Source organism: Nelusetta ayraudi, unplaced genomic scaffold, assembly GCF_046127955.1.
Source record: "Nelusetta ayraudi isolate G7.1 ecotype Tasmania unplaced genomic scaffold, CSIRO-AGI_Nayr_v1 ptg000153l, whole genome shotgun sequence".
NCBI lineage: Eukaryota > Metazoa > Chordata > Actinopteri > Tetraodontiformes > Monacanthidae > Nelusetta > Nelusetta ayraudi.
The window spans coordinates 220,706-243,879 of record NW_027466203.1 but is presented as its reverse complement, the minus strand read 5'-3'; the positions used below and the strand labels follow the sequence as shown (position 1 = coordinate 243,879).

The following is a 23,174-nucleotide window of genomic DNA, read 5'->3' as shown; positions in this document are numbered from 1 at the left end:
GTTTTGTTTCAACCTAAATATGGAACAAGTATATAAAAATAATAATAATAATAATAATAATAATAATAATAGTAATCTTTTTCCATGGGCTGATAATACATTTAAAAATAAAATAACAATAAGCCAATGAAGTCATAATAATGAACTGTGTAGGGTGGCTGGACTCTTCCTTCACCCTATGACAGCTGGGATAGGCTCCGGAAAACCTCTGTGATATAACATCATTTTTATTAAGTAACGCACAACTTAATTAAACACAGCATAATGGATATTAAAGTATTTTTTAGACTCTACTCAGACTCCTGGACTTCCGGGCTCCCTACAGTCTACTTTTATACATAGTTTATAAGTACTACTTATACTGTGTAAGACTTGTGGCGGGCACTTACAAATTCCATTGACCCGGCCGCACCTTTATGGGAACTGCCCATCAGTCCGACCTTCCATTAGTCCGACCTTCCATTAGTCTGAAATAAATCGACCACAAAACGGACCAATAGGAGGTCGGAACCAAAGGGACGTCCAGTTAGTTTGAACTGTCATCGCTACTTTCTGACAAGCGCCTTCATTGATGCGAGCATGCAGCTCTTGCTCTCTCTCTCTCTCTCCTTCTCAAAGGCGCATTCATAAGCGTTTCTAATATATTATTAAGATGTCATGAAATGTCCAAAACCCAGGACTGAATGTAAGTGTGGCGAGTCAGAAACACAATCCGGCAGTCCATCGCTGCTGTAGGATTTATCTTGACAAGATGGAGCTACATGCAGTCTTAGGTCTGACCTGTGGGTGGCAGCAATGTGCCACAAGGCCTCTAGTCTTCCGGAAACGGCAAGAAGAAGAAGAAGAAGTCGCTCTCTGAAATGTTTTTCTTTTAATGGCGGCCATTCCTCCGACTCGCCTGGAAGGAAGAACCCAGAATATTTCTTGTTTGAAGCAGAACTAACAGAAATATCGTCTCGCTTCACCAACTGTAAGTATATCAAACTTTATATCAATAGTTATTTTATTTTTATTTTTAAATATGTTGATACTACGTTATTTTTTCGTTGCAAAATAAACTTTCCCGCGTTAAGTAAATATGTTATTATTTTATTATTGTTGTTTTATATCTAGAAGTTGTCCAGTTGTTAATCAGGCCTAAAATGTGCTTCGCTTGCTACTGTAAGTCAACCGGCTACCTTTGTTTACTCGCGTCTGTAGTTGTCCTAGCTACAGCGGATGTTCAAACCAGGAAGTGATTTCGCATGTTGCCCTCGCCACTGCCTGTCGGTAAATTAAAAAAAAATTAAAGTCGCGTACTACTCGCTCTTGTCCCGTTTTTGTAGCCTATTTACCGAGAAATGTCAGGTAACGCAGCCGGGCTTGGAACGTTGGGTAGCCTCCTTCCGGTAGCGCCACTACCAGGTTCTCACGTTTGTTTGTGAGAAAAATAAGAATTAAAGGTGCAAAATGACTTCGTGGTTTTGACATCTGGGCTGTAGCCAGGACAACTACAGCGAGTTGATCCAAACACCTGCCGCCGAGCAGAACTTCAGAACCTGTGGCCACCTCAGTCTTTCAATTTTAAATGTCAGTATTGTGGTGTAAATATTAAATCCTATAAATGTATCTGCTTATCTGTATAACACGTGGTGCAGGCACGTTGATGAGCTGTGATCTAACTGTAGTATTGAACAAATGCTTTCAACTCTTTGCAGCTTCCTGTTGGTGCCACCGACCTCCACCTGAAGCCTGCTTAGTGTAGCATCACAGCATCGGAGCATCAGCCCATTGCCCATCGCCACCATCCAATTCACTGCAAGCTTCTCCAGTTCTCCTGTTGTCTTTAGATTCAATTATATAAATGGTGTATAATAATAATTTTTAAAAAAAGTACAAGGAACCCAAAAGTTTAAGTTCTAAAAATCGATATATAGAAGTAATGTTACTAAACAGTTTAGTTTGAAATACATTTGACTTTTCACTTTCGTAGTCCATAATATAAAATTACAATTAACTAAAAGTCTTGAGTTCTGTATACATCTGACTTTTAGTTTGAAAAGTCAAAACTTTAGAGAGAAATGATTGCCTCTAAAGTTTTGAGTTTTCGCTGACTTATTTGGGTTTACAGCACTTTATTACATGCACGCATGCAGGCCTCAGTGAGGTTTCAGGTTGGCATCAGACACTGACTCAGGCTTGGGTAATGGCATCCGTCGTGGCAGGCAATCGAGGAGGGAAAATCCTCATCTACGAGGGGTACCGTTACAACAAGAACAAGCAGAAGGGTGGAAAAATATACTGGCGCTGTTGTCGGAAGACCTGCAAAGCATATCTGCAAACGGCCTCGTTTGACATCGACGAGGACGACCCAGACATCCGTGTCTTGAGCGCGCAGCAGCACAGCCATGCAGACGACACGCGTGTGATAACCTCCAGTTCCCTGACTCAAAGGATGATCGACGAGGTGCTGGCCGACCCCACCAGGCCCATTAAACGCATCTACGACGAGGTGGTGAGAAACGCAGAGGAGGAGGAGCGGCACATCCCCGACTTTGACCACGTGCGCTCCAAGCTGCACAGGATACGTGCCGCCCTCGTGCTTCCAATCCCCCGTCACGTGGAGTAGGCGGCTGGATGAGATGAGTGGGCGGAGACCTGGCGTGGGAGGCGGCTCCTGTGGCACCGGGAGAAGGACTGGGGATCCTCGTCATTGGCCACCGACCCAAACTACAACAAACTCCACAGGTGCTTATATTTTCTCTGGATTTCATCGTCGTTTCCTGCCATGTGCTAGAGAGCAGAGGCTAGCTGAACCCATGCTTAGGACCCCATGGCCACAAGGGGGCCCCCCAAGATGGGCTGAGGTGAGTGGGGCATCTTGCAAGTGTTTCCCTGTGCAATCCAGTTGCAGTTTTACTGCACTCTTTATTTTCAGCATGCTGGGTTTTTGTGCAACTCACAAGGCTTCTGTGCCATTTATCAGAGACACCGTTGATCAAGGTGCAATTTCATGACGCACTTTATGTCAACAAGCAGGCTGTGTGTGCAACACGCACGTTCCCATTTCAGTTGTGTGCTCTGTAACTCATCCTCTTATAACATGAACGCACTTTACAGTCCAGACTCGTTTGCTCCGATGATTTTCCAGGTGGGCCTCATCTCATCTCGGCTCTCCAGCGGCGGTGACCAGACGGCGCACAGGGAGGAGGTCCAGAGGCTGCGGGTGTGGTGCTCAGCAGACAACCTCCTGCTGGACACCAGTAGGAGTGAGGAGATGGTGATGGACTGGAGGAGGAAGGGTTAGGAAGGCTGGAGACCCTGCTCCTCGACCTAGCGTGGTCCACCGACACGTCAGCGGTGGTCAGCAGAGACTCCGGTTCCTGAGACTGCTGAGGACAGGCCAGCTGGAGGCCAAGCTGCTGCAGACCGTTCATAGAGTGCCGGCACACTGCACGGCAGTGTGGTCTGAAAAAGAAAGCCCTGCAGGGGGCAGAAGATCCTTGGCTGCCCCCCTGCCCTCCTTGGAGGACGCTGCTAACCTTTGACCCCTGGCCAATCAGGCCACTGAATGCCTGAGCGCCATCCTCACTGCCACTGGGAATTCTGTTGTTGTAATTGGTTGTTTCTACATGCCGATTTATTTATTTATTATTTGACGGTCTACCTCATCACCAGTGGTGTACGTGGCTCTGTGGTCGGGGTGTCCCATCAAGGCTACCTCACCATTCAATGCCATTTAATTATAGGCGCCATGATTCTCCTTTTATTATGATTTTCCATACAAGATTGATTTTGTCTTTATCTGTGGCTGCATTTGTAAATAAAGAGTCTGTCAATTAACTCACTTCCTCTAATACTGCACTCATTACGTAAATCACAAGGTTTTTGAACATTTGACTTGGATTTTTCAGAGACAAACAAACAAAATATTTTATTTTATGCACTTTAACCTACAAATGTGGATATGGGGATATTCCAGTTTATTTGTTCTCACATTTTATAGTTATCAGAGGAGAAGGAGAGGGGGGGGGGGGGTGTGAGGCAACAGCGGAGGCAAGACCAGAGGAAGCACAGAGAAAGCACAGGGCTGTGGAAGAACGCATGAAGGTCACACCTGAGTCAATGGAGACGACTCCCATGGAACTCTCACCAGATCTTCAACCCAACCCTCACAACATCCACAGTGACAATATCATCAGTGTAGTTGTAGTTGTGTAGTTGCATCCGCTACACTACAGAGAGGGGCAAGGAGCAACATCAAACTTCATGACAAGAGAGATGAAAGCTGCCAAGAGGGAATTTGAAAAATTACAAAAAAAGCATAGAAAGATTACAGACAAAAGTCAGAGAAGCAAAAGGCAAAATCTAATTTCTGAAATTTGAATTGATTTCTTTTGTTTCTTCAATGGTCTCAAGCTGATTTTTCCTTTCAACCGTATCAACATAAAAAAAAAAAGTCTATTGTTCAATCACAATCAATTACAATGTATCCAGTTTCAGCTGCTATGTACTGGATGTGACTCGATGTGATGTGTCCTGTTTTCCATCACTTTAATTTTACAGTACTCATCATGAGAACTTGCAGTACTCATTACTCCGACTGTCGGACTAACAGGAGGTCGGACCAATGCCATGCTCCCGTCTTTACAGTTTTATCTCTTTCATTGAATTATTATTATTTTTTTTAATGTGGGTACAAATATAAAGCTTCATAACGTGAAATGACTCAAAATTACCACTAGCTTCCGTGTTAACTAACGGCGTCACGATGACGCAACACACGTGAAACCAGAGGTTGTAAAAGCCGGCGTAGCATTAAATAAAGGAGGGGGGGGAAAGCGGCGTAGCCTTGTTACATCATGACCTTCACATGCCCACTGCCTTCCACTGCCCTTGTCTGTTCCGGATCACAAACATACAAAAATAACCTCAAAATAATTACATTAAGAGAACTGAAATGTTATACTTCAAGTATATTTCTGACAATGGAAAAATCTTTTTTGGGGGGGCTTTGTTTTCAGAGAATAATTTCGATATAACCGTTGAAAATTCAACAGGCAATACCAGAGCCGTCCGTTTTAGGGGTCCTTCGGCGGTGCATGGTGCAACATGTGTTGGATAATTCCAGAAGCAACTTCGCAGGTCTTTTAATTCTGCGCCGTGGTCAGACAGCCTACAGACGCCCAGCGACTCGCCGTCTTTGGCTTTTCGTCATTGCTCGACAGTTTAAAGTGACTGTGTCGACGTTGTGTAACGCTCCGAACTCTCTCTTTATTCATTCATTTGGCAAGTCTGCTCGGTTTATTGCCTAAAAATGTTGAGCGTAGCTAAAAGCGTTTCAAGGACTCTGCCGACCTCGGCAGGCTGCGCACGAAGCGTGTCGTCCTTGGTCAAGAAGGTAAGAAAAACATTTATTTTTATTTTTATTTTTTTACCCCCACACGTAGCCACACAACTGCCGTACACAGCCAGTTTGATTGGCGATCGTGGCGTGTTGTTACGAAAGCTGGGCTGATGCCAAGTAGCCTAGCATGCTAGGTGTCACACCGAGCCCAGTTTGCTTCAATCGTCACGACTGACATCGCAACAACCGCACGGTGCGGTTTGCTTGGCGTCAAGATATAAGTTGGGTGTTTTGAGTTGAGTAGAACAAACGATGGGGGTTCGTCGTTTTGACGCCCAGTCATTATCAGCCAGGTTGCGAAGCGATCTCTGGGCTATCATATGACGCCGCTCTCGTGCGGCGCGTTTCCCATTAAGTAACTTCCTGCGTGTGTGTTAATTAGGTGCAGGTGTTGTGTTCGTGATGTGCTGCGTGTTTTAGGGGGTCGCGCAAAAGACTCGCGCGGAATGACTGCGTGACCTTCATTGAGGGCTCGTGCACTTCCTGTCATCATGCTGCAACCATATCATGCAATTCATTCAGTAGTTGAGATTCTGCGTGTCCCCTCGGGTGTAGTGCAGGTTCGGGGCAAACTGTTGGTTTGTAAAATGTGACCATAGGAGCTGGAGCAGCAGCAGATGGATGGAGTGTTGGAGGAGTAATTACAGCATGGGATGTATAGAAAACATGTATGTGGTTTAATCTCAGTTGAAAATTAAAGTGTTGCAACCTAATCATGATATTTACTGTAGCTCTGTATTGAAATGACTCTGAAAACACTGGAGAAATGCAAATACTTTCATTTTATGACTGACTGACATTCAGTATTGTTTCCTCGAGTTTGGCGGGCCAGATCTGGCCCCCCGGGCCATAGTTTGCCCACGCCTGCCCACCTCGAGAAGGTCGCAGGTTCAATGCCGGGCCTGCGACCTCTCTCTTCCATGTGGTCACTGCGTGTGAGGTGAACTGGGAACTCTGAGTGGTTGCAACATTTGCCAGCGGTTTGTGACTGGTTGGCTCTCTGTACCAACACAAGTCTGCTTGCATGGCTGTAAATGTGTTTTGAATGTAATAATGTCATAATGTGAGTGAGCTCGCCTGAAGCCACTGTGATGTCAACGGTGTGTTTGCGGTGTGTTGACAGGCGTGCTGGAGCGGATTCCAACAGGACGCCCTGCGAACTCTGTCCAGGAGGGACTATGCGTGAGTATCCGTGACTGACTGCAGGTGGTGGTACCCAATGAATTATTGCTTCAGGAGGAAACATAGGTCACTGATCTGTAGCTGCGCTGCCATGGCAGTTTGTTTGTTGTTTTCCGTTTCATTCATTGTGTGTGTGTGTGTGTGTTGCAGGTCGGAGGCTGTGAAGGGGGCCGTCATCGGCATTGACCTGGGAACCACCAACTCCTGCGTGGCCGTCATGGACGGCAAACAGGCCAAGGTGAGTGAGGATGCAGCCGGCTGCAGTTCATACGACAACTGGACAACTGGACAACTGGCTGGTTGGTTCCAGGGGATTTGTTGCAAAGTCATTGATTGTATTCAATAGAATTGGATGCTCTTTAGTGGTCCTGGAGGCTCTGCAGTGTCTCGGCCTCAGTTGAAGGCCTTTTCACACTGATGGTGAAGCATCCACCCAGTGGTGTAGTTACGCAGTGATATGCAGCTCTATGCAGCTCTGTGCTGTGTAACCACTGCAAGAGGTCCTGGTTGACCGTACACAGCTATGTGGTTGCCGCATACTTGATGCATCACTGAGCCTGTCGGTGGCGCTGGTTCTGCCAGCCACTAGAATAAACTGGCCTACACACTGCAGCTGTCACTGGCATCAGCATCACACATTCAGTGGAGGAGTTGTGAGGCTCTTTCTGCCACTGTATCAGTGAACGGACTGGGCTGGTCTTGCTGTGTGCCAGGTGTTGGAGAACGCCGAGGGCGCCAGGACCACCCCCTCGGTCATCGCCTTCACTGCGGACGGCGAGCGCCTGGTGGGCATGCCGGCCAAGCGCCAGGCGGTCACCAACCCTCAGAACACGCTGTACGCCACCAAGAGGCTGATCGGGCGGCGCTACGACGACGCCGAGGTCCAGAAAGACCTGTAAGAACACCTGCACCTCTACACCTACACTGCAGTAGCACCAGCACTGGCTCTCCAGATGTTCTGCTCTTCATCTTGTGGTGGAGACAGAGGTCCAGAGCAGTGTGACCCAGTCAGGCTCCTCTGAAGGCCTCCACCTGGACTTCTCTCCTGGCAGGAAGAACGTGCCGTTCAAGATCGTGCGAGCGTCTAACGGAGACGCCTGGGTGGAGGCTCATGGGAAGATGTACTCCCCCAGCCAGTCTGGAGCCTTCGTGCTGATGAAGATGAAGGAGACTGCAGGTAGGTCTCATACTGCTGTGTATCTGGACCCCCATCAGCCGCTCCTCCTGGAAGAGCACAACTCATACATGACATGATGTTCTGAGAGAAGAAAGCAATAAAAACATGTCGTGAAAATTCCAATCCAACATTGCAGTGCGTCAGAAAGTCCAAACCCAGTGACGTCACTGCAACTGGACTCGGAAGCAAATTTCATGACAGCTGCACGATGTTGAATCTCTTGTGAAACACTAGAGGGCGCTGTGTGTGTGTGTTGCAGAGAACTACCTGGGAACCAAGGTGAAGAATGCCGTGGTCACAGTGCCAGCGTACTTCAACGACTCTCAGAGACAGGTACACACACACACACACACACACACACACTCTCTCCTTCCTCCCCCCTGTGGCTCTGTGTGCTGGATGGGACCACCAAACACTGCATGATGGGGCAGTGGTTCTGGTCTCCCACCCAGAGGGAAACCAGATGTTGGATTAAAAAAATCCTTTATTGTGAAAGTTTGTTCATTTCTGGTTGAGTCCGGTGTTTTCCCAGAAGTCTTTGCCATGTTGACCCTCTTCTCTAAAGCTGGTCTGCAAGGTCCAGATGTTTTCCACAGATGGAGCAACACATTGTGGTTATTCATGCCTGATAATATATAATATTTTTTCTGTCTCCTGTTGTCCGGCCAGGCCACCAAGGACGCGGGTCAGATCGCCGGGCTGAACGTTCTGCGGGTCATCAACGAGCCCACGGCCGCCGCGCTGGCCTACGGTCTGGAGAAAACCCAGGACAAGATGTGAGTTGCGACCGGAAGACAACCCGACCCGGTCAGGTGACCCGTGTGACTGAGACCAGCCCGTGTGTGTGTGTCTGCAGCATCGCAGTGTACGACCTGGGGGGAGGAACCTTCGACATCTCAGTGCTGGAGATCCAGAAGGGCGTCTTTGAGGTCAAGTCCACCAATGGAGACACCTTCCTGGGAGGAGAGGACTTCGACCAGCACCTGCTGAGACACATCGTCAAGGAGTTCAAGAGAGAGGTGGGTGGTGGTGGTGGTGGTGGGGGGGGGGGTCTGTCTGTCTGTCTGTCTCTTATCTCTCTCCTTCCCGAGCTCTCTCTCTCTCTCTCTCTCTCTCTGCCTCACTCTCTCTCTCTCTCTCTCTCTCTCTGCCCCCCCCCCCCCTCTCTCTCTCTCTCTGTGTTGACTCCATGCTCTGTCAGTGTGTTTGAGTGTTGACGTCTCTCCTGGTGTCTCCTGTCAGTCTGGTGTGGACCTGACCAAGGACAACATGGCCCTGCAGAGGGTGCGTGAAGCTGCTGAGAAGGCCAAGTGTGAGCTGTCCTCCTCTCTGCAGGTACACACACACACACACACACACACACACACACACACACACACACACACACACACACACACAGCCCTCACCCTATCAACAGACCCCAGTGTCAGTGCATCCCCTCATTGAGTCTGTGGCACTGAGCTCACCCGACTTGGCCTCTGGTGACTGTGCAGACGGACATCAACCTGCCGTACCTGACCATGGACGCCTCGGGCCCCAAACACCTGAACATGAAGCTGACCCGCTCCCAGTTCGAGGGCATCGTGGCTGACCTGATCCGCCGCACGGTGGCGCCCTGCCAGAAGGCCATGCAGGACGCCGAGGTGTCCAAGGGAGACATCGGAGAGGTGCTGCTGGTCGGAGGCATGAGCCGCATGCCCAAGGTACGGACCAATCAAAGAGCACCTTCACAGCGTGAACGCACAACTAGCCCTTGTTCACATGACGTACGTTTCATCAGTAGGCCTTTTCCATTGGCTGACAATATATTTCAAAATAAAATCAAGTAGCAATCAACCAATGAACTAATAATAATATCCTGCAATGAAGGTGCAACCGTTCAAGCCTTGGAGTGGCGAGAAAAAGCAGCTAAAGAGAGAAAATTACAGTCAGTTATAATTAATAGTCTGCCAGAACACCAGCAGAGCATTCTGGGATTTGTAGTATTAGCGCTGCATGTGCGGTATGATAGCGGTGGGCCAGCAGTTCTAGTCGTGATTTAGTCTTGGCCCCGCAGCATCCAGTGTCTCTGCACACCATCAAGGTTGACCAATATTCCAACAGTATCTTCAATGCTGCTCTGTTTCTAAATAAGATCTGTTTGACGCTTGATTATCCTAAAATGATCCTTAAAATCACTACACAAACTGTCTGTTGCACAGCAAACACAAGTTTAGATGGATGGATGGATAACTAGATGATGGATGGATGGATGGATGATGGATAGATATAGATGGATGGATGGATGGATGGATAAATAGATGGATGATGGATAACTAGATGATGGATGGATGGATGGATGATGGATAGATATAGATGGATGGATGATGGATAGATATAGATGGATGATGGATGGATGTACTTTATTGATCCCAACTTGGGAAACTACACAAGTTGCGTCAGAAGTTGTGGTTGTTGGGCGGTTGTGTCGCTGCTGCACTTGACGCCTTGCTCCTCCTCCAGGTCCAGCAGACGGTGCAGGACCTGTTTGGCCGCGCCCCCAGCAAGTCTGTGAACCCGGACGAGGCCGTGGCCATCGGCGCCGCCATCCAGGGCGGCGTGCTGGCGGGCGACGTCACCGACGTGCTGCTGCTGGACGTGACGCCCCTGTCGCTGGGCATCGAGACCCTGGGCGGAGTCTTCACCAAACTCATCAACAGGAACACCACCATTCCCACCAAGAAGAGCCAGGTACTGGAACCAGAAGCAGCCCACTCGGGCTGGAGGGGGGCGGAGGGGTGGGTGGTTGTGTCACGGATGGAGGACGAGGTTCTTCCAAGTCCTGGTGCTGCTTCCCAGAATGAACAGGATGAATGGACAACGCCTGACCTGCTGTGGGTGTGGACACCGGCCCTGGTGAAGAAGCTCTGCTCAGCACCAGATGGTGGAGTAGTCCTGGAGGTTGCTCTCTGTCTCCAGACCCCTGTTCAAGGGTCTGCTCTTAGAATCTGGGGCATTTTTACTGGGTCAGGTCTCAGTCTGGAATCCATGAAGAGGTCATGTAAATGTGCCGGAACCCTGTTGTCTAACGGTGTCCTTGAACGCCCCCTCAGGTGTTTTCCACGGCAGCGGACGGACAGACTCAGGTGGAGATCAAGGTGTGCCAGGGCGAGAGAGAGATGGCGTCGGACAACAAGGTGCTGGGTCAGTTCACCCTGGTGGGGGTCCCTCCCGCCCCGCGTGGCGTCCCGCAGATCGAGGTCACCTTCGACATCGACGCCAACGGCATCGTGCACGTCTCCGCCAAGGACAAGGGCACCGGGCGAGAGCAGCAGAGTGAGTGGCCCGCCTTCTGCAAGCAGGCATCACACATGACTTTGGAGTAGGGACATATCGGTACAGATATCAATTATCAGGTATTGATACCGATATTGATGTTAGTACAATTACCCGATAATGATATTGGCACTGATACACAATATCAATATCTGTACTTGGTATCGGTTATTGTACCAATACCCGATATTGATATTGGCACCGATATCAATATCGGGTATTGATATCAGTATCTGCTCCGATATCAATATTGGGTATTGATACCGGCGTCAGCACCGATAACGGTATCGTGTATTGGTACGATGCCAGATACCAGTACCGATATCGTGATTGGGTATCGGTACCGATACCACGGTTGAGCACTCAGCTTTTAAGAAATGTTGCGATACCAGTTTGTATATGTGTGTGTATATGACAATTTGGTGAAATGAGTGTTTGCACTGCAGTAAACCTGGTGACAGTCGGTCTGTTGTAGAACAACATGCTGAGCAGTGCTGTTCAGATGATGGAACATCTGTGGAAACATTTGAATCAGAGTAATTCTATACTGCGTAGTGGCCTTGTGAAGTTCTAGGTTTTGGCGAGTACCAGGTACTCTGTTCTGTTCAAAACAAAGTGGTGTGGGTGCATCGCTGCTTTGGAATTGAATTGGAATTTTGAATGTCGTGCTGTCGTGCAGTTGTGATCCAGTCGTCCGGAGGCCTCAGTAAAGACGATATCGAGAACATGGTGAAGAACGCGGAGAAGTATGCCGAGGAGGACAGGAGGAGGAAGGTGAGGACCAGCATCATCTTCATCACCAATCAGTTTTCCACTTCAGCTGCGCTGTGGCTTCAAGCTGACCTTCCTTGTTGCACGCAGGACCGTGTGGAGGCTGTGAACATGGCCGAGGGCATCGTGCACGACACCGAGTCCAAGATGGAGGAGTTCAAAGACCAGCTGCCAGCTGATGAGGTAGGGTCACAGATATCTTGATTTGCTCCAGAAGTTTGTCCTTGCTTGAGAAGAACAGCGTGAAGACGACACACACTTGAAGCAGAACCCCTGGGTTTTTCCCACCTGTGTTGTCACAACTGACAACCATCAAAGCAGTTCTGCCTGGTCCTCTTGCAGTGCACCAAGCTGAAGGAGGAGATCGTCAAGGTCCGTGAGGTTCTGGCCAACAAGGACTCGGAAACAGGCGAGAACATCAAACAGGCGGCCAACACCCTGCAGCAGTCGTCCCTCAAGCTCTTTGAAATGGCCTACAAGAAGGTAGGAGGTGGACTTCACCTCACTGACAGTTGCCATGGTGTTGGGATCGGAATTGGGATTTAGTCATCCCACATTGGGGAAAGTTGCTTAATTACAGCAGCAGCATCGTTCAAAGAAAAGAAATTCTATCAATTAAGAAGCAATAAAGAAATAAACTAAAAATATTTATAGATCGAGGAAGAAAAACAACAACATATTTACGTCGTAGAGACGGTGAGACGGTTTACAAGTTTAATATTGACAGACATGACTTTTAATCAGGGATGCACCAGTACCGGTATCGGGTATTGGTGCCGATGTCAGGTATTGTGCCGATACCGGTACCGAGAGCCCGTTTTCTTCATTTTTCTCAGTTTAATTAGGGAGCCATTCAGTATCGTATTTATCATGTACAGTAAGAAAAAACTGACATATTTCACTTTTGAAGAACAGTTGAGATTTTTATTCTCCAAATCAAGTCTTGTTGGACCTCCCGTCTTGACTGTTTGCTCTCCTGTCCTGTAGATGGCGGCAGATCGCGAGAGCAGCAGCGGCAGCGGCGGCAGCAGCAGCAGCGGCAGCAGCAGCTCCGGCTCCTCGGAGGGAGAGAAGAAGGAAGGCCAGCAGTAGAGCTTTCAACTTGCATGGTGTCACGTCAGAGGACTGCCACTGGGTGGCAGTGCAGCCTGGCCAGCTGAATCGTAGTCGTTCTCTCCATCATGATATTATTCTACTGTGTTTTGGCAGTAAGATACTCTAGTACCAAGTCGACCCCATTTGTAATTTAATCGTCTCAGAATATTGCCATGCGTGTTTTATTTTATACACAACCCACTTGCATTCTGACTTCAAGTTCATTTTTTTTGTTGTTGTTGTGTGTGTGTTTGTGTGTTCAAGGCAGCGTGTTGCTCTGCGGGTTTATGTCTCTCTCATCATTTAGTTTGTGTTGATACACTGAGCACTGGTGCAGGTCCGACTGTACCGCACAAGATTGTACAGTTTTAACAATGAACAGCCACCCAGAAGTGCAGTGAGTGTTTGAGGTGGCGACGCTATACTGAAGTACAATATTTAAAAAAATATATTTGTGTCAAATCTTCTCATCTCGGTTCTTTTTCTTTACTTTTCTTTTCCTTTTTCCTTTTGATGCGCTTTAAGGACTCGATGCGTCACTCTGTTCTCCATGGAAACCTCTCCAGTGTGTCTGTATCACATGGAAAGGAGTGAAGTGACACAGGTCAAAGGTCAGGATGTCCTCTTGATGAGTTAGTGAAGCTCTGGAGGTTGAGGGGAGATCATCCTCGGCCCCCTTTGACACAATTTGCAGACTAAAGCTCTTATATATGTATGATTGGAATAAGGCCTTTAATGAGTTCTTCTTTCATTAGTAAAAAATAAATAAAGTTGTCTGGCTGTGTAAACCAGCGCAGTACAAAGCAGATTTTGTCATTCCCCCTTTGAAGAGAAGTCAGGTCAACGCTGTCCATGGTGTGGCTGTTGCTTCTTCAGGGTGGCTCAGTGAAGAGAGGCTCTTGCAACAGGGGCCAGCGGCTGTTTGTGTTGTGGCTCTTTGGGGTGGAGGGGTGTGACTGTATCGCTCAAGTGGAAAGTGAATGGGCGCAATAAATATTGCAGTTTTTTTCTAATAAAAGCCTCAAATATGGTTTGATGTGGTGTTGTTCTTCATAGGCTGGAGTCATATCAAGTTCTTCACTGCTTTATTACCTGTTGGGGGGGGTTACCTGGAAGTCTCCAGGGAGACTGATGGACCTTCAATGTCTCTTCAAGAAGTTTGCTACTTTGTACCTTGCTGATCATTTCTCACCTTATTTCCTTCCTGTGACGCTGGATCACTGCTTTTATTATTGTGTAGTAGGACAATACAGCCACATTCACAGAGTGATGACAAGCCTTTATTGAAGGGTGGGGACATCGTAATTCACAACTCTGCAGAAACAACTTGCGATGAAGCACAGAAACAATGGAAGCTGTTTCCAGTAAGTTAGCGGGAAGAATCTCTGCAAACCTTCATCTTCACACACACACATTCTGAAGAGAGGATGAAGAAGAGCGCCAGAGGAGTGGATGGCATGATCTCAGACGAGTGTGAGAGCTTGCTAATGCATTGCTTGATGCGAGATGATACACAGTATGGCTGCATTACCAGAAAACATTGCCATGAGGGGAAGTTCCCAACAGGCTGTATATTTCTCAGGGTTTAATAATAAGCAGGGCCTGGTGTTTCAATAACAGAGTCTAGAGTAGTGCTACTGGTTAAAATAATACACAGGTTCAGGAACATACAAATCAAACCTCTCTGTTCTTTTTTGTTATTATTTTTCTGTTACTTATTATTACCTTTTTCATACATTTCATTTCTTTGGTCTGAAAACGCCATTGTTTTACGACTTTATGTGCTCGTGTTTAACATGATACAAGCCACAGGTTCAGTAACGTACAAATCAAACCCTGTTCTTTGTATTATTATTTTTTCTATTTTTTATAGATTTATTTTTGTTTGGAAACACGGTTGTTTTATTACTTGGTTGTCAATAAAGATTATTTATTTTATTATTTATTTATTTTTTGCCTATTGCACCGTGGGTCTGAGAGGACTCACATTTCATTCATGACATATGTCCAGTATGTACGCCATGTTTGACAATAAAGTGGAGTTGAGTTGAGTTAAAAAACAAAACAAAACAAAAAAAACCCCCAAAAAACCCCCCACCATATTACCCGGAAGTGAAAGCCTGACCGCTGCTTCCGCTGTGTGCCTGCGCCGCCGCCACCACCTCTTCAGTGCTGACAGCTTCAGTGTTAGTCAGTAGCAGAGCAGCGGGCGAAACACATACATGAAAAGCCACCATGGAAGACAAAGCACAGATTCAAGACGCTATTAAAGTGCAGGGTGAAGTCGTGCGGAAACTCAAGACTGAGAAGGCGAGCAAAGAGCAGGTCAGTGCTTTTACGGAAACTCGGTGGTGTCAAGTCCAGTTCTTCCTCAGCGCGCGTGTCGCGGCGCGGCGAGCACATTGAATGGGTTCGTGTTACAAGTGGTGTCCTCTAAAGTAGCTGTGAGTGATGCTGACAGTATTTAGCCTGCAGTCATGAATGAATGCTATTGCCGTTACTGTGGCGCTTTAGAAAGCAACGCTGCGGCTAGCTCCGTGCTAAGCTACCGGCTAACTGGCCTTACGGTATTACATCAGCTGCTGCTGCTGCTTCATTTGTGTGTGTGTGTGTGTGTGTGTGTGTGTGTGTGTGTGTGTACAGGATTTGAGTTAGTAAAATGTGTTTATACAGCACCGTTCATTGACTATACGCACTTCAAAACGCTTTGCAGTAATAACACAGTGAACTGAGCAGGTAAAACAAGCGCGTTTATACAGAGACAGGCTGTTTTTTTTTTTTTTTTTTTTTTTTTTTTTTTTTTTTTTTTAACAAAGTTACAGACCTCTAATTATGATTGTTACCAAAAAGAACAGTGTAGGTACAGAGAAATATATAGCAGAGTTACAGTGAAAAAGTGAAAGTGAAAGTTAATAGGAATCTATGTTAAACATTGAATAAGCAGATATTTCCATACAGGTCGAGGGGCACTCGTTAAAAGCCAGATGAAAGTTTTTTAGCTGGTTTGACTGTTGGTGAGTTGGTGGTCCTAACACCTGTAGGCAGTGCCTTCCACTGCATAGCCATCGCTCCTCCTTCCTTCCTTGTAATTCCTGCCCTGTGTAGCAGAGGAGCCAGACCTCACTTCACCTTCATTGATCTCTCAAGCTCACTGGAGTCTGTCACGGCAGCCAGCAGTCGTATTGAACCAAGGCGTGGCCAGTGACCCTGACTAAGAATGGAATGAAGGTGAAAGCGTCACCTTTTAAAGGAACATCAAATTCTAGTGGCTTAACTTAATGGCTACGATACCTCATCCATTCAGTGCAAAGTCCAGTCAAGGGGCTTTGATCGTCGACTTTCCTGTGATTTCTTCTTCTTTTTTTTTACAATAAATGGCTGCATTTGGTTCTGCCGTTCATCTTTTGACCTCCGCAAAATTCCACACTAGAGCAAAAAAATAAATAACAGCCGCGTTGTCGCTCCGTGGAAATTCGCTGCCGGTGTGGAAGGTTGCAGTGACTTTAAGAAGTTTTTAGAACAGCTAAATCTTCACTGCCAGTGTGCATGGACCTTCAGTGCTCCATCTCTATGTGTGTGTATTTGAAAATGGGCTTCATTTGGCCTCCAGCCAACCTGATTGACTTGGTGCATCTCATGTTCTGTCCTCCACGCTGTGATGATGATGATGATGATGATGATGATGACGGTGCCCCGTCCCTCCCTAGTGCTAGGGTTGCTTACCACTTTTCTCCTGTCTATCCTGCCTGGTCCTGGACAACACGTCCCTACCACCACCACCATCATCATCATCACCTCATCATCTCCTGATGAACCACGACCCTCTGGAATACAACCCACTCCCTTCCTGGCTGTCCTGCTCAACGCTGCCCCTGGCTGCTGTGGATTGTACTGCACTCTACCTGGCTGCACTCGTCATGCACTGCTGAACTTTTTGCCTCCACGCTGGATTCTATTTTTTCCCCACTCTTTCTGATTTAATCTCACTTGTTGTGGGACGAACATGCTGGCCGTGCTTTGGAAACGCACCTGCTGTGGTCTGGCGGTGCGTCGGACCGCAACCCCCGCCCTCTCTCTGCGTTCACACTCTGGGATGACTGTGGCTCAGGTGAGTGGGCCTCCTGTGCACCGTCTCACACCAAGCTGCTCTTCACACAGTGTCAGACATGTATGTGTGTGTGTGTGTGTGTGTGTTTGTCTGCGTGGCAGATTGAGGAAGAGGTTGCCAAGCTGCTGGAGCTGAAGGCTCAGCTGGGAGGAGATGATGGCAAACACCAGTTTGTCCTGAAAACTGCAAAGGTGAGAAACTCCTCAAACTGCTCAGACTGGTGGGCCACACTGGGGTCTACAGTTCCAGAGTGGGGGGGGTAGCGGAGCAGCAGCGCAGCAGCAGATGCATGGGGTGTTTGGGTATTTGGTATTCCTGGGATATCATGGAGGAAACATGGTGCTGTAATGTCAATGGAAAATGAAGCAAAGTTGCAACCAAGTCAGAGTCTTTGAAGCCCCACCAGGGTGTTGAGCTCTTAGAACCATCCAGAACCAGCAGGGTGTTTAGCTCTTAGAACCACCCAGAGCCACCTAGAACCAGCCCAGAACCAGCAGGGTGTTGAGCTCTTTATTGAAATGACTCTGGAAACGCTGCACACCTGGAGGAGATGCCGCTGTCTGATGATCTCCAGACTGCAGGTGTGAGGACCAGCAGGCTGTGGTCACTAGAGGAACTGCGTATTCCCTCTGTTCAAACTCCTGCTGCATGTGCTGCTGCTCCGGTGTCTCTGCTGCACCTTTGAGCAAACACGGCGACGTTCCTCATCCTGGAACCAGAAGCCCTACCTTCTGACAATCATTGAGCCGGCCCCGTCGTTACTCCTTTATCATGTTGAATCACAGTCGCTATTAAGTGGACGTAACCTCTTAAAAATGGGAGTTTACGGAGTTTCTTTGAAATGGGCGCGGCGTCCTTGCAGGGGACAAGGGACTACAACCCCAAGCAGATGGCCATCAGAGAGAAGGTCTTCAACATCATCACCAGCAGCTTCAGACGCCACGGAGCCGAGACCATCGACACGCCTGTCTTTGAATTAAAGGTACACCCCCCCCCCCCCTCCCCCAGAGCTGCAGCTGAAAGCTGGAACGTTGTAACCAGATTGAACAAAATGTCTCCGCCTCTCCGCTGATCCCATGTAGGAAACCTTGACGGGGAAGTACGGCGAGGACTCCAAGCTCATCTATGACCTGAAGGACCAGGGAGGAGAGCTGCTGTCCCTCAGATACGACCTCACTGTATCCTGCTCCTGCTCCTGCTCCTGCACCCCCCCACCCCCTCGTCTTGCTCATTCCAGACACCATCAATCCGCTAATCAGCGCTAAATCACAGCCCCAGGCGTCTCAAAGCGCTTTGTACAGTCCTCCCGAGCAGCAGGGGGCGACGGTGGCCAGGAAAAACCCAGTTCTAGTCCTCGTGTGTGTTCTAAAACACACATTAACCTTTGTGTCAAGTGTTTTCTCACCTCGCTCTCTGCGTGTCACACCTGTCCACGATGACCTTGAGTTGTCCTTGACCCGCCCCGCCAGGTGCCCTTTGCTCGATACCTGGCCATGAACAAGATCACCAACATCAAGCGGTACCATATCGCCAAGGTGTACCGGCGAGACAACCCGGCCATGACCCGCGGGCGCTACCGGGAGTTCTACCAATGCGTCAGTGCATCTCCAGCAACACAGTGACTGACTGAGTGACTGACTGAGTGACTGACTGAGTGACTGACCGGCCGCTCTGTCTGTGGCCTGCAGGACTTTGACATCGCTGGGCAGTACGACGCCATGATCCCAGACGCTGAGTGCCTGAAGATCGTGCACGAGATCCTCAGCCAGCTGGACCTGGGCGAGTTCCGCATCAAGGTTTGGCTGCGTTGGGACGACGGTGGCGGTGGGCGTGGCCTCCCACTGAGAGCACTGTGTGTGTCGTCTCCAGGTCAACGACCGGCGCATCCTGGACGGCATGTTTGCCGTGTGCGGCGTTCCCGACGACAAGTTCCGCACCATCTGCTCCACAGTGGACAAGCTGGACAAGGTGGGCGGGGTCACTGGGTCAGTGAGCGGCAGCCCCACTGGCCACTCACTGACCGCCACTCTGCACCACAGCAGCATCTCAGGTTGACCGTGTCACCCGAGCTTGAACGAGAACGGCTCGCTGTGCAGCCGCGTGACAACGTCACCGTCCGGCGTCCAATCAGAGCAGCAGGAGCCACGCTTGCAAAGAGCAGCAGCTTCACGCTGAGCAGCTTCTGCTGCAAGGTCCTTAAAGGTCCAGTGTGAAATACTGAACTGGATGGATCACTTTTATATCGATAGAAACTCAATGTTCTGCTCATAAATACAACTGGAAAACCACTGTATGTTTTATATACTGTACTGTGTGTATACCCCCAGTCACACTGGATGACCAGTGGATGACCAGTGGAGCACTGACCAGTGGAGCACGTGGACCACTGACCAGTGGGACACTGACCAGTGGATGACCAGTGGGACACTGACCAGTGGGACACCTACCAGTGGACCATGTGGACCACTGACCAGTGGGACACTGACCAGTGGAGCACTGACCAGTGGAACACTGACCAGTGGACCATGTGGACCACTGACCAGTGGATGACCAGTGGAACACTGACCAGTGGACCATGTGGAGCACTGACCAGTGGAGCACTGACCAGTGGGACACTGGGCTCCATGCAAACCCAGCATGTCTTTGATTGACAAGGCATCACTGTCCAGTTGGAATAACTCCCCCTGGTTGAGCCTGCTGTGAATGTGAGCGGTCCGGATGGGAAGGAGCTCTTGGTGCTGTGCTGTGTGTGTGACCCTCTGTGGCTGGTGCTCCCGCAGATGCCCTGGGAGGAGGTGAAGAAGGAGATGGTGGGCGAGAAGGGGCTGTCGGAGGAGGCCGCCGACCAGATCGGGGAGTACGTCAGCATGCAGGGTGAGGCTCAAAAGAAAGGACACGTTGTTACAGCCAGCGCTGAAATGGGAGCGAGCGTTCTGTTGCACCGTGGTTGAAGTGCCGGTGTTTGATGCCAACCTGGGAGGCCTGGTGAGAGAAGTCAATGAGTTGATGGTGTGCAGGTGGGATGGACCTGGCGGAGCGCCTCCTACAGGACCAGAAGATGTCTCAGAGCAAGCTGGCGTGTGCCGGCCTGTCGGACATCAAGCTGCTCTTCACCTACCTGCAGCTCTTCCAGGTCACAGACAAGGTGCGACTCCTCCACTGCACCTGCTGAAGCCTCGTCTTTACCCACAGTTCACCCCCACACCTCCAGATCCAGATCTAGCTATAAAATATCCATCTATCTATCTATCTATCTATCTATGAAGTATCTATCTATCTATCTATCCATCTATCTATTTAGCAAGTATCCATCTATCTATCTATAAAATATCTATCTATCTATGAAGTCTCTCTCTCTCTCTCTCTCTCTCTCTCTCTCTCTCTCTCTCTCGCTCTCTCTCTCTCGGTCCAGTTGCTCTGTGCTGCTGCTGTGTGGGCCTCTGTTCAGTTGGGCCAGTGAATAACAAAGCAGATTAGATGTTTTTGGAAGCGGCTGTGTTTGGTGATACCAGCAGCAGTTTGCTGGTCCTGCTCTGTTTGCAACACCTCCTGTGTGTGCCCACCAGGTGGTGTTTGACCTGAGTCTGGCCCGCGGTCTGGACTACTACACCGGCATCATCTACGAGGCCGTGCTGACCCAGGCGCGCGTGGCGGCGGGCGACGCCCCCAACGGCGGCGCGGCGGCAGAGGACAGCGTCAGCGTGGGCAGCGTGGCGGGCGGCGGCCGCTACGACGGCCTGGTGGGCATGTTTGACCCCAAGGGAAGGAAGGTGCCCTGCGTGGGCGTCAGCATCGGCATCGAGAGGATCTTCTCCATCATGGAGCAGAAGGCCGAGGTGAGGACCAGGTGTTCTCTGCAGGGACTCGGCTTCAGCTGCTGATGGGTGATGTTGATGTTGTTGTTGTTGTTGTTGTGTGCAGGCCTCAGCAGAGAAGGTTCGCACCACGGAGGTCCAGGTGATGGTGGCCTCTGCTCAGAAGAACCTGCTGGAGGAGAGACTCAAGCTGGTCACGGAGCTCTGGAACGCCGACATCAAGGTCTGAATCACTGACTCACTCACTGACTCACTCACTGACTCACTGACTGACTGACTCACTCACTCACTCACTCACTTCACTCACTCCTGCTGGTACTGGGAATACACACTGGTACTGCGGTGACCAGAGAGGAGAAGATCTTCCTGGTCTCCTGACCAGCAGGAAACTAACTGCTGTATAATGTGTGTGTGTGTGTGTGCAGGCAGAGGTGCTGTACAAGAAGAACCCCAAACTGCTGAGTCAGCTGCAGCACTGCGAGGAGTCGGGGATCCCCCTGGTGGCCATCCTGGGTGAGCAGGAGCTGAAGGACGGAGTGGTCAAACTGCGAGACGTGGCCACCAGAGAGGAGGTGAGAGTCAAGCGTCCAGTAGGGGTGCAGTCCTGGAGGTCGGTCCTGGTCTCCAGACCACTGGTCAAGGCTCTGGCTCTGGCTCTGGTCCGGTTCGGTCTGGGGATTATTGATCGGGACGGGTGGAGACTCGGCCAACACTGTCATGACACCGTAACAACAGAAAAGACTCCAGCTGCTGCCGGTTGAGGCTCTGGTGGTGACGCCCAGTATGACGCCCTGCCCCCTGAGTCCCACTCGATTGAGGTTTACAGTGGCGCAGATGGAACACGTTTCCAGTGGTCTGTCCTGGAAACGACTGAACACCGGACACCAGTGTGTGGTTGGGTGTCCTCAACTCTGTGCTTTGTCTCTCCAGGCTGATGTTTCCAGAGCAGACCTCATCCAGGAGATCAGGAGGAGGACCTCCAGGCCCTGATGCTCCAGCCACAGCCACCATCTCGTCTTCTTCTAACGCAGACTCTTCATCAACCTTCAGCTCTCGTTGTGCAGAGCTGAACTCCGGCCCGCCTCCGTCTTCACAGCGACTGTGTTGCCTTGTAACCAAGAAGGTCTAGATAGAAATATATCAAAAGAAAACATTGACATTCACGTTAAGCCATCAAACTAGTCTGATGATGATGATGATGATGATGATGATGGACACCGTCCTGAAGTCCATGCGAGGTCCATGTTATCGTGTCGTGACTCTTTTGTCCATGTTTTCACACAGTCGTGGTGTTAATCAGGAGACCAAACAGGAAGTTTAGTCATATATTATATACAAACATATTTTAAACAAATTCAACATACACCCCCCCCCCCCAGTTCAGCTCAAGGTATGGACTTCAGGAACCGCCATTCTAGCCTGTACTCTCACGTGTCTGCAATAAATCAGTTTTCTGTTCAGCTCAACACTGAGACCAGCTGATGTGTTTCTGCCACGTTTAGCTTTTCATCTTCAGCTGAGTAACAGCAACGTTCTTCATGAGGTTCCAGGTGGTGGAAGCTCAGTTTCACTTTGGGGGATCAGATCAGACAAGCCGGGTTTATGTTGAGTCACCCGACATTTAGGATTGTAATGTGGAGGAGGGAGCGGTCGAGTTGCAGTCAAGATGGCACAGAGCAAGACCAAGACTAGAGAGGATCGAGACTGAGACTAGACCAAGACTAGACCAAGACTAGAGAGGATCGAGACTGAGACTAGACCAAGACTAGAGAGGATCGAGACTGAGACTAGACCAGGACTAGAGAGGATCGAGACTGAGACTAGCCCAAGACTAGAGAGGAACGAGACTGAGACTAGACCAAGACTAGAGAGGATCGAGACTGAGACTAGACCAAGACTAGAGAGGATCGAGACTGAGACTAGCCCAAGACTAGAGAGGAACGAGACTGAGACTAGCCCAAGACTGGAGAGGATCGAGACTGAGACTAGACCAAGACTAGAGAGGATCGAGACTGAGACTAGACCAAGACTAGACCAAGACTAGAGAGGATCGAGACTGAGACTAGACCGAGACTAGAGAGGAACGAGACTGAGACTAGACCAAAACTGGAGAGGATCGAGACTGAGACTAGACCAAGACTGGAGAGGATCGAGACTGAGACTAGACCAAGACTAGAGAGGATCGAGACTGAGACTAGACCGAGACTAGAGAGGAACGAGACTGAGACTAGACCAAAACTGGAGAGGATCGAGACTGAGACTAGACCAAGACTGGAGAGGATCGAGACTGAGACTAGACCAAGACTAGAGAGGATCGAGACTGAG

At 49.2% G+C, this 23,174-nt stretch overlaps 2 protein-coding genes across 3 annotated transcripts; both read left to right on the top strand.

Moving 5' to 3' along the window:
• The first annotated feature begins 5,113 nt into the window (after nucleotides 1-5,113).
• Nucleotides 5,114-13,956, top strand: hspa9 (heat shock protein 9). Its single transcript, XM_076013643.1, has 16 exons — nucleotides 5,114-5,380; nucleotides 6,510-6,568; nucleotides 6,719-6,806; nucleotides 7,282-7,463; nucleotides 7,621-7,745; nucleotides 8,005-8,078; nucleotides 8,415-8,521; nucleotides 8,602-8,764; nucleotides 8,988-9,080; nucleotides 9,239-9,448; nucleotides 10,248-10,475; nucleotides 10,838-11,060; nucleotides 11,740-11,834; nucleotides 11,922-12,014; nucleotides 12,174-12,314; nucleotides 12,819-13,956. Exons 1-16 carry the CDS (start codon nucleotides 5,297-5,299, stop codon nucleotides 12,921-12,923), a joined length of 2,070 nt encoding a protein of 689 aa, XP_075869758.1. The 5' UTR covers nucleotides 5,114-5,296; the 3' UTR covers nucleotides 12,924-13,956.
• A 1,106-nt stretch (nucleotides 13,957-15,062) lies between these two features.
• On the top strand, nucleotides 15,063-22,315 carry hars (histidyl-tRNA synthetase). Of its 2 annotated transcripts, XM_076013662.1 has the most exons (14): nucleotides 15,093-15,251; nucleotides 16,634-17,034; nucleotides 17,136-17,225; nucleotides 17,897-18,016; nucleotides 18,117-18,212; nucleotides 18,504-18,629; nucleotides 18,723-18,830; nucleotides 18,904-19,002; nucleotides 19,815-19,908; nucleotides 20,052-20,179; nucleotides 20,601-20,870; nucleotides 20,956-21,072; nucleotides 21,275-21,421; nucleotides 21,780-22,315. In XM_076013662.1, exons 2-14 carry the CDS (start codon nucleotides 16,930-16,932, stop codon nucleotides 21,837-21,839), a joined length of 1,560 nt encoding a protein of 519 aa, XP_075869777.1. In that variant the 5' UTR covers nucleotides 15,093-15,251; nucleotides 16,634-16,929; the 3' UTR covers nucleotides 21,840-22,315. The 2 variants fall into 2 exon arrangements, with proteins under 2 accessions (XP_075869778.1, XP_075869777.1); XM_076013663.1 differs by lacking the exon at nucleotides 16,634-17,034 and having other exon boundaries at nucleotides 15,063-15,251.
• Nucleotides 22,316-23,174: the final 859 nt, after the last annotated feature.